This window comes from Periplaneta americana, chromosome 8 (assembly GCF_040183065.1).
Source record: "Periplaneta americana isolate PAMFEO1 chromosome 8, P.americana_PAMFEO1_priV1, whole genome shotgun sequence".
Taxonomy (NCBI): domain Eukaryota; kingdom Metazoa; phylum Arthropoda; class Insecta; order Blattodea; family Blattidae; genus Periplaneta; species Periplaneta americana.
The window spans coordinates 113,280,636-113,298,198 of NC_091124.1; the positions used below are offsets into that span (position 1 = coordinate 113,280,636).

The window sequence follows — 17,563 nt, forward strand, 5'->3', positions numbered from 1 at the left end:
AGAAACATCTGTAGGACAATATCTCATAGTTCCCTAGCTAAAATGCGCAGGAAACAGAGTAGAAAAGGCTGCAATGCTTAATGAAGATCACTATTACAACATATTCTCAATTAAGTGACACATTAGAGGATCGAGCTCTCTCTGTATGAGATCTGATTACTCTCATTACAATACCAACATTTTTCAAAGTATCAGTGTATTCCATTATTTTCTCGATAAGTTCGACAGTTGTGTTTGACGTAACAGCATACAAAACTGATTTCATATGTTCCCAAAGAAATTACAGTAATCTAATGGCGAAAAATTTGACCTCATAAACCAATCCAATGATGTGCAAATTGTTGATGCAGAAATTAATCATGCTTTTGCCAAAATGTGGATGTGCATTACCTTGTTGCAACACATAGGAAGATGAAAGTCCCCAACGTCAATGGTGTTTCTTCCTGAAGGAAGTGTAAATAACAATGATATGTCAACCAGTTCTCAAACATGAATGGTCTGATGAAAAGATTTCTCCTATCATACTATACAGAAAATTCGTTGAGAACCAGGTTTAGAAATGTGTTTCTTGGGATGCAAATGTATCATAAAATCACACTTGTGAGTTTGTGTATGTGATGCCATCTCTGTGGAGAATTGTTTCATCAGTCAAGTTACAATAAATTAACAATAATTCTTCGGATAATTACTTGTGACTGAACTGCAGTCTGCACTTTCCAAGATCCCATCTTCCAAATCATTGAGAAGCTGTGGTCTATGGCTGAGGAACTATATCAATTTCTCTGATGCATTGATAAGCATTAATGAAAACACGCTTATCTGGGATTCTATGATTAAGAAAACGCATCTGATATTCTTCGACTCCTATCTTTCCATTCATATCACAATAACCATACACCAAGTATAAAATCTGCATAATTATGCTTTATTAGAAAAAAACGAGCAACATGCTCAAATAGCTAGACAGGGTGAACCTAATTTCAACTGACATACTTTCAGGAGTTGTGGAGGACACGCAATTAAACAATTAGAGATATGAAACCGCAATGGTGAGAAACCAACTGTACACAAGATACAAGTTGTTAATTATTTTTATTTCAAATATTCATCAATATGCTTTTAACTTTACTTGTAATGCAATTATAATTTATTATTTAACAAACCATACTTAGTTAACAAAAAATCAAATTAATATTGTAGAATTGTATAAAATAAAAAAATTAACATATGGATGTTATTGCATAACATCTAACAAAAACAAATTACTGCATGTTTTGTTCAAAGTGTGAATTTAGATTCACCTTGTATAAATACATCTATGTAATGTACCTGGGCAATGCGAACACATTCTTTTCAAAATTTAGTGAATTAAACTTTTAAGGCAAGGCTACATACTGTTAAGTGGTATTTTCTAAATCAAAGTATAACATGATAAACACTGAATCCCACTGCTGAAATCATTGGAATTTAGAGCCATATTGATTTGGAACTTTTTATTCAAAATAATCCTGGAACATGTAGTGAAGCTATGAAACTACTATTGCAGGACATTTTTATCAACCATAAAAACTCTAGATTCGCAAGCATTTATTTCTTTCTTTCTTTATTTCGACTAGAGAAACAATTTTGCATTTCATTTATCTTTAAGAAAATTATAAAAAGACAGACAATACAAAATTTAATAAATAATAATATCTATTAGATCCAATCTTAAGTTTAAAATTTAAAATTTCTTCAAAAGCTAAAATAAATAACATTTCTATACAGTTTACTTTATTAATGAAAAACATAGACACGAATACCTTTTTCCAATCTAGTGTAGGCATAACTTTCAGTGCTCGAATGTGAATGGTAGTTCCTTCAAACACAGCAACTGCTGTAGGATCACAAGAATGATCTATCACAGAGCAAGCCAAATAGATGCCAGTCCCAATGCTCAACATTTCAGGATCCAATATATTGAAACCATTGACACACAACTGTAGGAATAAAAAGAGACTGTTACAATCTATAATAATCGTGGCTTGCTTTTGCCACGTGTTTCCATTTCTAAGCATAGATATGATTTCATGATGTCCTTTCTATATCTCTGCTGCTATTATGCAGAGTTTTTAAACCCAAAAGATTTGAGTGATGCTAGTATCTTCAGTGGAGTTAATCACTTCTTTTGTGCATGATGGAATTTTTATCAACCATTCTAATCGTATATGAAATTCAGACCAGTATATGAGACTGATGCCCACTCAGCATTGTGATGAATTTGGAAAACTATAGTTTCAGTTTCGAAAGCCAACATAACAGTGGGAGCTGGGGGGGGGGGGGGGGTCATCACGCCAACCTTAAGTTACTCCCATAATGGTTGGATAATATTTTACCTATGGTGAGGTATATGAACGTGAAATCAGAGTTGGCTGTTGGCCTTGCATGGGCTGTTGCAATCCGGATTTCTTTAGTATTTTAATATTATGTCTTATGGAAACTTGTTCATTCAACTAATAGCATTCATCATTATGTCATACTCATTAGCTAAGTGGTTACCTCAGTTCACCTTATTTTGAAATTCGTTCGTGGGTTCAAATAACCAAGAATTATAGATTTTTAAGAGTAATAACATTTTTTTCTTGTTCCAGACGCACTTCAGCCTGAAGGTTCACTTTGCTTGTCAGTGAAATTGGTGATAACGAAAAAGTATTTGGCGAGACGAGTTCAAGGATTTACCATGAGGTTATCTGACATTCGACTTACACTTTGGAAAAACTTCGGGAAAAACCCAATTGGGAATTTAAGTCACGCCCAAGCACAGCTTCAGGCCAATAACATTTCTTATTGTGGTTTCCTTTGGAATGAAGTGAAGCTGAAACATCCATTGCGCAGATTTACAGAATGGAAAGAAAAAAAAAACCTTATCCTTGACTGAAGGCTGCAAGCAAATTTTACTGATCATTTTTCATGTACTTCAAAATTAAATTCTGTTGGTCATCAGCATCACCCTTGCGCATCACTCTAACATCACTTAGTTACCTTTATCTCAGAAATAAATTAAATGTTACACATTTGTTACACATTTGTCATATCAGCAAAGTGCAGAAAGGTCTAAACTGGCCAGCAAATCTAACCAACATTTGTCATACAGATAACTAAAAATCGTGAGGAATTACATCACATAACTAGCAATGTTTTTGTTGTTTCAGCTCTTATTAGACTAGACGGCAATTCGGAAGGCGGGTGGCCACTAGATGCGCCGTAGCCTGTATGGCATGTGACGTCACAAGCTTGAACAGGAGAACCAATCAGAATCAGTCTATAAAAAGCATTTCCTGAGTTCGTTTGTTCACGTGCGAGTGTTTCAATACATTGAATAAGTAAAACTAACATTTACTATGTGTATGTAAGGTAAATAAATGGAAGAAGAGACTGTAAAAACACAAGTATTACACAAGCACGCGCGGAAAATAGTGTTTAAGGTGTATAATTATTATAAAAACGTTAACGAGCAGAACGCTTCCGGCCATCTTGATGCTGGCAGCAACGTTGCCAACGTGCAAGAAACGACTGCAGAAGCATGTGGTGTGGGATTGAGAAACGTGCAAAGAATATTGTTAGTGAAGGAAAGAAGGTTTGTTTGGTGTCATGCTTACAGTAATCAACGGCTAAGGTCATTATTGTCTTTTGATAATTTAAATTCTCTCCTGCGCTATTTGTATTGCACGTGCGTGAAGTACGATGTGGCAATGTTGTACGCTGCCTTGCTCTATCTGTCTCTCTCGACGCAAACGCTAGCAGACAACCCGCCTTCCGAACTGCCGTGGACTCTAGTTGTGAGTTATTGGTGAGAAGGTGGACTGGTCCTGTTATGAACTATGATTTTCTCTACAATTCAGAATAATGTTGGTGGAATATGGTATAATTTCTTTGAGCTGTCTATTTCTGAAGTAATATTTCTTAGTAAAAAATTATCTGTGGCCATGCTGCATTGTACATTGGGTGATTCAATACTGCTTATGGTTAGAAATGAAAAGCATTGGTATGAAAGTCGACTATGACGGTAAGGAGGAAAGTGATGCCGCAATGAATTACAGGAAATCTGACATATGAATGAGATCATTAGTGGCTGGTGCAGGAATGCAGCACATGGAATGGTGTAGCACACAATGGTGTACTATACATAAAGTTATCAATGCATGTTTGGAAATTATCTTATGACAATTAAAACATCCGTGAGTTCAATGTATGTTCCTAGTTAGGCCCCAGGTAGAACATCCGAATATCCTTCAGCATTAACTGGAAAGGTGTCCAGTCAAGTTTTTTACAGTTCTTTTTCCATAGATGCATATCCATATTTTCCTGGCGAAAACCAGGGTTGCCATGAAGACTCAATGAGGTTGGTGGAAGCACCAGCAGTTGGATCAACAAAATTCATTGAATGATTCATGTTTGACGGTTGAAATTTAAATGTTGCAGTTAATTAGAACCATTTCAGCAGTCCATCATTTGTGGCTCAATGTGCTTAGTATCTAAGACCTCAAGCATCTCAACATCACATTTAATTGTCTGGACAATTCTCCAGACGATTTTTTCTGGTCTCTCAGTCAATCATACCCAGAATCCATTGCCTCCCGACAATTCTAGCTCTTTGATATTTTTTCTCCGACCTATCTTGTCTCATTAACTTTCACAATGCTTCCTGTTTTCTGATCTTTTGTTGACGTGTATATTAAGCATCCAAATTCAACATACAGATAACCCAAATACCACTGAACCATTCTCCGATTGTGATGTATGCAAGACGCAGATTCCCATTGAAAATTTAATCGGAAGCAAAACAATAAATGAGTGTCAATATTTGCTTTATTAACAGTTTTGCACAACAAAATATAAATTGTTTTGAAACAAATAGAGAAGGAGTCCTGGTTGTCAGGGTGTCTGTAACAATGAAACCTATTGAATAGGTTACTCAGGGTGAAACGAGCTGCAAAAGAGACATGCATTGCACAATGGACATTGTATACAAGACCCACATCACTTATCCATTAGTGACATCCAAGCTCATCATAGATAATTTCAACCAAGTCACTAAAATTCTTCACTTCAATCATCCAACAGATATACACATAACATGCACTAAGCACCTGTTGATATGCACCACACATGAAGCCATTAGCAGCTGAAAGACAATAAGTGAGCATAGAAAGTGAGGTATAAGATAGGGAAATAAGGAGTTCCTAGAGAACGTACAAGTTGCGAGAACTTTCACATGAGCAGGTGCAGAAACCTATGTACACCATGTCCCATAACCTTTGAGACATTTCCATAATTAGCATAGGCTATTTTAGTCTATCTAAAAAAATAGTTTTGTGTTTATGTTAAAGGACAGACCAAAACCTACCAATTGGAATAGTTAGAAATTAGTAACAACACACAGTTATGTTTTTATTTTAATGGGGCATTCTCACTGTGGTATAATTGGGAATGAGATAGCTGATACTCTGGCAAAAAAAAAAAAAAAAAAAAAAAAAAAAAAAAAACATAATAGTAACTCCAAATCACAAGATACCATTCAATTCGGCTAAATTCTACATAAATAGGAAATTCAAAGATGAGATACGTAGACACCACCAAACAACAAGCAAAGGCAAGATGTAGAATTCACTACTAATCTCCAAGGACATCCCATATCAAACACGCAGAGAAACAGTTGCAGCAGTCCATGTTCTTACTGGTCATGATTTTCTAGCTGCTCTTCATCAGATCTTCATTTTGCCATCACCATCCTGTGTTTTGTGCAAAGATAGTGATAATGTTATGGAGTGGGCTCACATTCAAAAGTGTAGTGCATTAAAAGACTTTGTATAAATCAATAGGCGAACTCTACTGGGAAGTACATAGAGGAATGACTTTGTGTCAAGTGGCCGGGAAACAAACAAAACAAAACAAACAGTCCATGTTCTTATTGGTCATGATTTTCTAGCTGCTCTTCATCGGATCTTCATTTTGCCATCACCATCCTGTGTTTTGTGCAAAGATAGTGATAGTGATATGGACTGGGATCACATTCAAAAGTGTAGTGCATTAAAAGACTTTCAGTGTAAAACAATAGGCGAACTCTACTGGGAAGTACATAGAGGAATGACTTTGTGTCAAGTGTCTGGGCAACAAACAAACAAACAAACAAACAAACAAACAAACAAACAAATTTGCTGCACTCTTCATACGATTCAAATGAAGCATGAAGTGTCATAACTTGGTATTTAGGTCATTAAAAACCAAAAACAATTTATTTCAAAATCATGTGTACATATTTAGCTCTTTCATGAAAAATATATTTTTGGATAGATAAATTTCAATCCAAATATTAAGTAGGCAATAATGTTTCTATGATAATAAAAGAATTGTTTTAACAGTCAGGGGAAGCCAGACAGCATGATTCAGGAAAAACAATTACCATTGGTGGAGAGGAGAATGACGTCACTGTGAAGACAAACAGTGGTGTTCGACAGCATTGTCATAGTATAAATGTATTAATACCTGTATTGAGACTATTGTGTTCAATGTTGACTTAGTTTTTAATAATAAATTCTCAATCTCACTCTGTTTTATACTGCTATTACATTTTACTCGTGACTTGCATAAGTTAACATACAAATTCAAGTAATCAGCCATTCTCTATATGACATACACACTGTTAAAGTATATAAGTATAAGTATAAGTATAAGTATAAAGTATATATAACATTATATACTGTATAACAGGTTCTCAAGTGGAGTATGACTATTGCTCGTTACAATGCCGTTCTTACTGTAGTAGTTCTCTTAGTGTAGTGGTAGAGCATTAGTTAACTGTTTGTCAAGTTGCAAGTTCAGATCTTCGTGGAGCTACTAAACCTTTTTTTTTTTTTTTTTGCCTTTTAAATGCATCAGTAAAAATATAAACAGGTTTTCGTCATTTTTTAATTCTTAAAATAGTTTTCGCGTTATCATTTTTTCGTATTAATAGAAATTTTGACACTAGATGAAATTAACAGTAAAGACGACAATTAGGGGCTTTCATATTAAAATGCTGTGGGTTAAATAATTGACAATAATTAATTTGTGAGTTGTGCTACAGAAAATATGATTAATCCGTGATCATCAGGGCCTAAACGTAGTAATTGTAAACAAGAAGAAAAACCATAAGTCTGATGACAAAATATATCCTGATTTCCTGGAATTACAAGCACAAATTTTCATCAATTTTGTAATTATCTGTAAGTAACATAAATGAACATAAACAAAATTATTTGACTATATTACAATAACACGAGTTGTAAAAAATAAAAGAAAGGACAAAACAAAAAATTCACTACGGAGATTCGAACTCGAATTGTCTGCATAAAAGTTAAGGAGCTTAACCACCACTCCACGCCAAGCATGCTGTGGAGGTATTAAAATGCTGTATTAATTATTTTATTAATCCCTGCTGCTTTACACTCTATTGCCTAAGGAACATTCAGTAAATATGTTGATGGTTAAATACTTGACGATAATTAATTTGCGAGTTGTGCTACACAAAATATGATTAATCCATGATCATCAGGGCCTAAACATAGTAATTGTAAACAAAAGTAAAACCATAATTCTGATAACAAAATATATCCTCATTTCCTGGAATTATACCCACAAATTTTCACCAATTAACATGAATTAACATATGCAAAATTATTTGACTATATTACACTAAAACGAGTTGTAAAAAATAAAAGAAAAGACAAAACAAAAAATTCACTACGGAGATTCGAAGCATGCTGTGGAGGTAGCCCAAATCAGCACCTTGTATTATGGAGTTAACTAAAATGGTGCACGGAGGTTTACGGTAGTGAACTGTGTGCTCACCCGAAGGGACTTAGAAAATTTTAACTGCTCAAGAGGCCAACCACTTTCATTTTGACCAAGTGTACAGTTACCTGCAGAAAGTTCAAAGTCTCCAACGACTTACACCATTTAACAGAAGAAGAAGAAGCAATCTACAGTTGATTTTTATTTGCAGCATATTTGTGTAACAATTTAACTTCGAGCTTTCGATTTAAGAGTCTGATTCGAATGAATTCCTGGTTCTTATGTAAAGTGTAATAATTTATTTATTGATTGCTGGAAACTTGGAAGCAATTATTGAAGTGACTGTTTTACTCACATCTTTACTCTTTGAAATCGTTGTATATCCATGAAAACCTAAAAATATAACTTCAAACTGATTTATTACATCTAGTCATTCCTGTGTCTATGAAATTAATCCTCCTTTAAAAATAATTAATATCCAGCCATTAGTTTCTTATGGAATACTGGTTTGTTCTAAAGAAACAAGTATCTTATTAATGACCTGCATTTGAATGCTATATTTCCTGCTACCTATTTTAAAGCATCATTAGTGACATCTTTGTCCTCTTGCGAGTTCTGGATGTCTTCACCCAATAAACGGCTCTGTTATTCATCAACTATAGCATCATAGATATTTAGCAATGAAGCACTATCAGCGATACACAATTTGCTACTCACAAAACTCATGAAAACATCTTCTGTGTTCTCTTTTGACGTACACATAGTAGATCAGGATGATACACTGCTTCTGTCTTTAGCGACTGATGGTATTTGGGTGGTTTATATATATTTTTTCATGTTGCAGTAATTAATCTGTTGTTGTTACTATTATTATGTTAACATAATTTGAAACACGGTTTTAACTACTTTTATTGATACCATTGCTTGCTTAGATGCACATACAGATGCTTGTGATATTTAAAATTTACCACTTAAGTAGTTGTGTTTTCTCAATACCAGTTTGGAAGATGTTACAAAGGAATGGCTCCTGCTTTTAATTTCTTTTGTAGTGGTAACTCTAAACGTTAATTTTTTAAGTCTCTTTCATAGTTTTCCAGAAGAAAGTGATTGGAACAAACTCGTGTATTACTATTGCTGATTTTGTCTTTTCGTTTGCATCTTAAAAGCCATAACTTTCTAGTTTCCTTGTCTCTGGGAAAAGTACAAAATATCAGTTGTGAATTGTTCCAGCCAGTATTTGTGCACACTAAAATGGCGCAATTATTATGACTGCTACTTTCAAAACTTACAAAATACACAAATAAAAGATAAATAAATAACACTCTTAATAAATACCCAATATGGATGATCATCCATGTACACGACGTGAGCATAGACCGAGTTACGGACTGCAGCGTCTTCATAGTGCCGTCATAAGGAAGCTCAGCGCAGATGGCATTAACTGCCACACAGCCACAATTGGCCTACACTTTACTGTTTGTTACTAAAAGACTCTACAACATGATTTCCAGCAATGAATATATGCATATGATCCTTTATTTATGAAGAGTGCAGGAAAAATTCACGGGACAGTTTCAAATTATATCTTGAATGCTATCCAGAACAAAGAAAGCCTTCTAAAAATATTTTCGTCAGTCTTGAACAAAAAGTTGGTCGTGATAAAGAATTACCACATAGAAACAACAAGGACATAAGAAGAAAATAACTTGTGATAATTCAGTAGGAGTAGTGGCATATGTTGATCAAAAACCAGAAGTATATGTAAAAGATACTGCATAAGAATCAGGTATATCCAAAAGTTCGGAAACAAATTTTGAAACAGCATAAACTGCATCCATTAAGTTGCATTTAGTATAGGGACTTAGAAAAACAGATTATGAGAGATGTTTGAATGTTGCTTTTAAAATAATGATTATGATTCCAGTTCCTATATAAAGTTTTATGGACAGATGAAGCAAGATTTCGTAACAATGGAGTAGTGAATCACCATAATGCACACTATTGGACTGCAGAAAATCTCCATTGGATGCGAGAAACCAATTAACAACAAGTGTAGTGTCCTAATGTACAGTGTGGGATTTTAGATGGAAGCTTGTTAGGTTGATACTTTTATGAAGAAACTTTAAAGGTCTTTACAGTTTCTTCGGAATTCTCTGGTTGACTTCTTGTCAAAACTACTTCCTCAAGACAGGACTTCAAATGTTCTCTCAGCAGAATGGTGTGGCAGCACATGGTGCAGCAATTATTTGTGAATATTTGGACAATTCCCACACTGATGGATTGGAACCAATGGACCAATAAGATGGCAGCACACTCTCTAGATATGACACCATTAGATTTCTTTTTATGACAACACTTAAAACATAACATTGTGTTACAATATGAATTTCTATAGCATTCTATATAATTGTCAACTATTCCAAATGATGCAAATACAAAACTATTTTCAGAGAGGCTAAAATGCGCCAATTATGAGAGTGTCCCACTGTATATTAGAACCCTACCAAAATTTTGAAACCTGACATGGTCCATTCACCTGTGAACTTTAACCCATTCCAAGCTCAAGACTGTTTTCAAAAATATTAGCCAAATCTGCTCGAAACTTGAAAGCATCTACAGAGCCAGGTGACAGCTAAAATTAAGAGATTAATATTCAGAAAAAATTAAGAGATTTATATTCAGAAATAGACTTTTGGGTATTCCACTGTGTCCTGTAACTTAACATTTTCAGTGTTTCGGAACTACATACAAGTAGGCTACAATCGCCAAGGGAGATAGGGAAGACAAGAGGGATCATCTACTCTGTTGGGCTCATGTCTGGCCACTCCAAACAAATGAACTCAGGAACAAAATAATCTTACACTGAGAAACAAAGATATGAACACAATAATAAGTAAATCAATTTGGCCAATTTGTATGTCAAGATGAGTACTCACTGACCACTGCTAACCATCTTGTCACTCAATGTGTGCTAATCAACTTACGATTTAATGTGATGCAGAGCTACTGTAGCTCTGGATGTATAATTAAATTAGAAATAAAATATATGACTTGTTTATCTACCATATGGAGACATAAAACAAAGATTTAACATTTTTTTTTTGTGGTGAAAAATTATTATTAAAATGTTTTTATTAAAAAGAAAGAAACTATCACGACCTGAGAAAAGGCAAGGAAAAATATTTAGGTCTTGTTCTAACTACCAAGTCCAACAAACTCTTAAAGATTTCAGTCCGAGGCCAGGCCAAAAGAAGCTTGGTATGGTTTATGCAGATCTTTAATATATGATAATCTCACGTTAATTTCATTACTACATTATAGTGTCACATTCATTTTCGGTTGGCAGCACTTATATCACATTTAGCAGGATAAAATCCATCTCAAGCCGGAAGTCCATCTTCTAATCAATAACCTGTGTGTAAACTAGGATTTTTTATATTGCCAGAGCACAGGTTAGTAATAAAACACTTCCGAAACATCATGCAGAGAAATTGGCAGAGAATCAAAAACTATAGAACATATTCTTCTAGACTACACATCTGAGAATGGTAAGCATGACTACCATCTTCACAGGCAACCAAAAATAGAAAAAATTCTAAATAATCTGGAATTCTGCCCATTAACACAGCCAACATAAATAATGGACACCATGTAATGTCTCACTCTGATGGAAACACGTACCAAGAAATAACAAAAAATAGATATTTTTATTGTCTTGCTTTCGTTCTATCTATCCTTCACAAAACTATTCATAGGCCTAAATTAAAAAATACATGCAATACCATACGAAAGTAATCTAAAGTTATCAACATGTGACACCAATATCAGAGATGTAATGAATATTTACCACTATGTAAGTTTAATAATATTTGCATTCTTAATTTGAAGATGTCAGTGTTAATTATGTTTCTGCTTATAAAATTAATATCATGATACAATGGATATAATGCATCTGATAACTTAGTTATAACAAAAAATAGGCTCTCATTTCTAGAAATACATACTCGACCATATATTCCCATTAATTCTGCTGAATTTGGCAAATTATTTTCTCCAATAAAATCAATCAAAACTCCACACAAAGAAGTGAAGTGTTCCATTCTTTTTTGGTCTTGTTTTATGTCTGAATAATCTGCAAGAAAAGTATATAATAATTAACACTGTTAAGTAAAAATATTCTATGTAAGTTAAAACAAAATATTAACACATTAAACATATCGATTATTTAAGCTCTTTTAAATAAAAAGTAATAAATTAAGTCTAGCTCCACAAGTAAAGTCTAGAAGGCATACAACTTAAGCCGTTAATGCACGCACCTACATGTAGTTGCACACAGCACATGTGCATACAGTCCTCTCTGCTCCGCTGTCATCGTGCATACTATGAATGTGTATTCCAAATAATGACTCACTGTCATTGAGGGATCAATCCTGATGCTTCCTAATATAACCAAATAATATTGGTTAGGATACTAGAATTTTGTGGTAAGAAACTTACAGATAAGACTGATTTTTGTGATAGACAGCCTAGAGTTTAGTGACAGGATTAGATGGTTTGGTGAAGGGCTAGCTCTCTTGTACAAAAGATTTGATTAGTTTGTCTTAGCTTAGCCCCGAGTTCAGTGACAAGATTCGAAAACTTAGAGATGAGATAGCTATCTCTTTCACAAAATATTAGGTTAGCTTGGCTTAGAATAGCCCCGAGTTCAGTGACAAGGGTAGAGGGTTTGTAAATAGCTCTCTCTTGTACAGTTGTCAAAAGAAAAAGTGGCAGCTCTCTAGAAGCAAAGTTCCCTTCGGGTATCTTCGCTATAATTCGGAGACAGGCGATGTTACATGTTGTTGGACCACATTGCCTGATATCTACAGTTATAATTAAAGTACTCTGTGTGTCACTTCATAGTGTAATGGTAGCGTTCCGGCCTAGTATTCGTAAGGTCCTGCATTTGAACACAATCTAGTGCTTTTTATGTTCTTTTTTGTTTTGTTTTTAAGAGCGAGAGAAAATATACATAATTGCTCCTGTCTCTTTTATGATTATTTTAGTAATTAACACCAGGTTCATGAATGTTTATGCCATGACTTTATCATTAATTATTTATAACATTATAGCTGCAAATGGAAAGAAAAAAAGTTTTTATTCTCAACAAAAATATGTTGCTGTTGTTTTCTAATGCCAGGCGTTTGACAATAAAGTCATTTGACCTCTTGCACTCCAATATTTTTCAAAGATATTATCATGACTAGCCAATGAAGCACAGATTTTGAGGTGTTCCGAATCCATTTCTTGGTTTGAGTTGCACAATGGGCAGTTAGGGGACTGATATATTCCAATTCTATGCAGGTGTTTAGCCAAACAATCATGGCCTGTTGCCAATCTAAATGCAGCTACAGACGATTTTCGTGGTAAATCGGGAATTAACTGTGGATTTTGATGCAGAGAGTTCCATTTTTTCCCTTGGGATTGTGTTATCAAATTTTGTTTGTTGAAGTCGAAGTATGTAGATTTAATAAATCTCTTCACAGAGTAATATGTAGATTTAGTAACAGGTCTGTAAGTAGCAGTGCTGCCCTTCTTTGCTAAAGCATCCGCATTCTCGTTTCCCAGGATTCCACAATGGGATGGTATCCATTGGAATAGAATTCTTTTATTGAGTGATATTAATTGAGAGAGCATTTTAGTTATTTCTGCTGTTTGAGATGAAGGTGTGTGTTTAGAGACGATTGATAGAATAGCTGCTTTGGAGTCTGACAATATAACTGCATTCTTAAATTTATTGATGTGGCATAGAAGATTCCTGAGACATTCACTTATTGCAATGATTTTACCATCAAAACTTGTTGTCCCATATCCAAGTGATCTATAAAGTGAGAAGAGACAGCACGTAACACCTGCACCGGCACCTTGTTCTCTGGAGATCAAGGATCCGTCGGTGTATAAATGAAGCCAGTTTTGTGGAGGGTACTTAATATTAATTGTCTCTAAAGACAATTGTTTCAGTATTTCAGTGTTTACTTCTGATTTCAGTATTTCTTCAGTTAAATTTAGATTATATTCTATATTTAATAGAGTTAAAGGGTTTGGTTTAATTTGTAAGTTTTCTTTTAAATTCGGGATATTGATTTTCTGTTTTAATTCATGAACAATGGATATGAAACTTTTTTGAATTTTCAATTTACAGAGAGGACTGTATGAATGCCAATTATTTCCTGGTAATCTGATAAGTTTTTCATATTGAATCAGTGCTTTTTCTTCTATTGTCATTTTGATACTGTTAATATTAGTGAGGAACCTCAATCTATTGGAGTTGTTTTGATTCAACAAAAATATATTTAGTGGCATACACAAAACAAACTTACTGGCCTCTGCCTTAGAACATTCAAACAATTAAGCACTCAAAAAACAAAAGAAAAAGCAACGATTCAATATTTAGTCTATCTTCCCCATATCTCGATAACATCCTGCAGTTGAGTGGGCATGGAATCGACTAGTCTTTTCAAATAGCAACTGTTCTCAGCCATGACATTCCAGGCATCCTGGACATACATACATAAGTGTTCTGCCCATGGGCAGGTCTCTCACTGCAAACCCAGTATTCTCCAATCTTTACTATTTTCTGCATTCCTCTTAGTCTCCGTATATGATCCATATATATTAATGTTTTCTATTACTTGATATCTTCTTTTGCCCTGAACTCTTCTCCCATTCACCATTCCTTCTAGTGCATCCTTCAGAAGGCAGTTTCTTCTCAACCAGTGACCCAATAAATTCCTTTTTCTCTTTCTAATCAGTTTTAGCATCATTCTTTCTTCACCCATTTTTTCCAACACAACTTCATTTCTTATTCTGTCTCTCCACTTCACGCGCTCCATTCTTCTCCACATCCACATTTCAAATGCTTCTATTTGTTTCTCTTCATTTCGTCGTAATGCCCATGTTCCTTCCCCATACAATGCCACACTCCACACAAAGCACTTCACTAGTCTCTTCCTTAGTTCTTTTTCCAGAGGTCCGCAGTAGATGCTCCTTTTTGTATTAAAAGCTTCCTTTGCTCAAGTTTGCAGTTTTTCTTCAGAAGGATAAACATGGTAAGTTCCCGTTGCTTTCTGCACGCCACTATCTCTTTTGCATCTTAATAGATCCCAGGAGGCCCAAGTGTGGAGGTGAGAAGAGTGGATTTGACTAATTGGGCTCTCCAGACTTCATCGAAATTCACCGCAAGAGTTAAATATTAGTTCCATCGGAATTTCTGACCCAATCAGAGATCGGGAAATCCCAATTATCCTTTGTCCCCCGCATCCTGGATGAGCTTCTACAAATCATCAGAAAATCTTGGAGGTAGATAGGGCCAATTTTTCCGCAAGTTTCTATACTTGTGCCTTCGTAGCTCAGTTGGAAGAACGTCGGAATTTAGATGTCAATGTCTCAGGTTCAATTCCTCGTCACTCCTTTTCATTTTATTGTGTTTCAAAATAGTATAATGTAATAATATAAAAAGAAAAAAGTAATACCAGTATTATGCAACTGTGTTGTTCCAAACCTAATATTAAATTTATGTTATTTATATCGCAAAAGAACAATAACAGAATATAAATGATAACTTGAATATTATTTATATCACTAAAGAACGATAACAGAATACAAATGATGACTTGAATATTATTTATATTGCTAAAGAATGATTAAAAACTAAAACTAAGACTTGAACAAGGCCCAAACTTACAACCTTCGAAACATTAAGCGAGCACTCTAGCTCTGGTCTACGAGATGCAGATATAGAATAATTCCATAGTTCCAGAACTGCTTCTACAAGCATATGCATCGTGTAACATCGCCGTAACCCGAAGTGGACTTAGAAAATATTCGCTGTTCACGAGTGTGGCCAGTTTTTTTTTTTTGACAGCTGTACATATAAAAGGTTAGCTGATGTATCTTAGTTCCAAGTTTCTTCACTGTACACATGCAGTATGGCAGAGCAGATCGTCATACTCAAATGGTTGTCTTTTTTTACTCGTGAGTGCAGACAGTGCTTCATAAGAACAGTTGAGTTGGTCACCACTGGTTGGGTTAGAGAGTTTGGTAAGGGTGAAGGTATTACGTTAGCTTAGAAGGTCCAAGTCTTGTAACCAGTTCACTAAATCTCCAGTATCTTAGCAAAATATCAGTACTCTTGCTGCTTCCATAACTGCCACAACGCATAAATCATGCAGATTGTCGCCACTATAGTGTACTGTAGACGTCTGGCATGAGTGTGTTTGATTCTAGCTAAGTATCTTGTTTGTAACAATTATTTTCCTGCTCTATTTATGTTACTATTTTAAACCAAAAATTAAAACTTCATCAGAAGAGGAGATGATACTAAGGGATATGCTACTTAAGATAATGAGACAGCTGTGAGCACTATGGGATGCAAAGAAGACGAAGACCATGGTTATCAGAAGAAAAACAAAGAAGTAAATGTGTGGCTTCGAAATTAAACAGTAAACAAGTGGACAGTTTCAAATACTTGGAGTGTATTGTAAACATTATGCTAATGTTCATACATTAACAAAGGCTAAGAAGAAATTTGATAAACTGCTAAAAAATGAATCTGACTCTAGTAGCAAATATACTATTTTTACCCATAATTTCAGTATAAAGGAACTGACTATTGCAATAACTAATGTAAAAAACAAGGTCACCAGGCTCAGATAATATACATTCTGAATTTCTTAACAACCTTGGAAAAATCTGCTTAATAAGAACTGTTAAAACTTTATAACTTATCTTGGAAAACTACAGTGTCAGCTGAATGGAAGAAAGCAATAGTTATTCCCATTCATGGAAAAAGTGGTATCAAATTGACTAAATTGGTACTTGGAATTCCAAAATTTAATTTCACCATGTCACGTTAGATTTAGAGAATTCTATTCAACCGATAAACAAATTCTTCTTTTCAGTCAAGAAATAAAGAATTCTTTTAAAGAGAAAAAAGGTACACTAGCAGTTTTTATAGACTTTCAAAGTGCATAAGATTCTATCTGTAAAATAACATTATTAAAGAAATTATATGATTTAGACATACAAAGTTATATTCCCTGGATTACCTATTTCCTAACTCAACGCATAATTACAACCAGATATGATAGAAGTGTCTCCAACTATAGGAGATTCACTGAAGATTACCGCAAGGTACAGTTCTTAGTACACTTTTTAATATCTACATCAATGACCTGCCACAAACAATTAAAAATTTGGAGTAAAGTGTGCTTTTTTTCACAGATGATTTAGTAATATGGACCTCCAAACCAAGAAATAAAAGCACTGAACTTAAAACAAAAATAGAAAATTCCTTAAAAATTATGTAACTGGTCTCTAGAAAACTCAGTGACAGTTATATTCATTACGAAAAAAGCCATTGCAAATGGAGCTACGTTATGATGAAAAACTATTATCAGCTACAAATTCACTAAAGAGTTACAGGTGATTTTTGAACATTTGCACTTATGTAGGAATTCCTGGATGAAGAAAGATTAATGCTTAAACTGGTCAAGAAGAGAAAAAGAAATTGGCTGGGTCATTGGCTAAGAAACTGTCTACTGAAAGATGTACTCGAAGGAAAGGTAAAGTTCAGGGCAGAAGAAGATATCAGAAGACAGAGAACATTAAGATATATGGATAGTATACTGATATTAAGAGGAAAGTGGAAGATAGGAAAGATTGGAGAATGCTGGGTTTACAGTGAAAGACCTGCACTTGGGCAGAAAATTAG

At 34.5% G+C, this 17,563-nt stretch overlaps 1 protein-coding gene across 2 annotated transcripts in view; it reads right to left on the bottom strand.

The window, feature by feature from the left end:
- The window catches only part of Smyd3 (SET and MYND domain containing, class 3), a 111,654-nt gene that overhangs the window by 55,546 nt on the left and 38,545 nt on the right, over positions 1–17,563 (bottom strand). Inside the window, exons 4-5 of one of the 2 annotated variants that reach the window (XM_069833420.1) lie at positions 11,817–11,944; positions 1,803–1,979 (exon numbers count right to left, since the gene is read on the bottom strand). In XM_069833420.1, coding sequence (XP_069689521.1) covers positions 1,803–1,979; positions 11,817–11,944 — 305 coding nt within the window. The remainder of the gene's footprint in view (positions 1–1,802; positions 1,980–11,816; positions 11,945–17,563) is intronic. The other variant, XM_069833422.1, reaches the window with a different exon arrangement.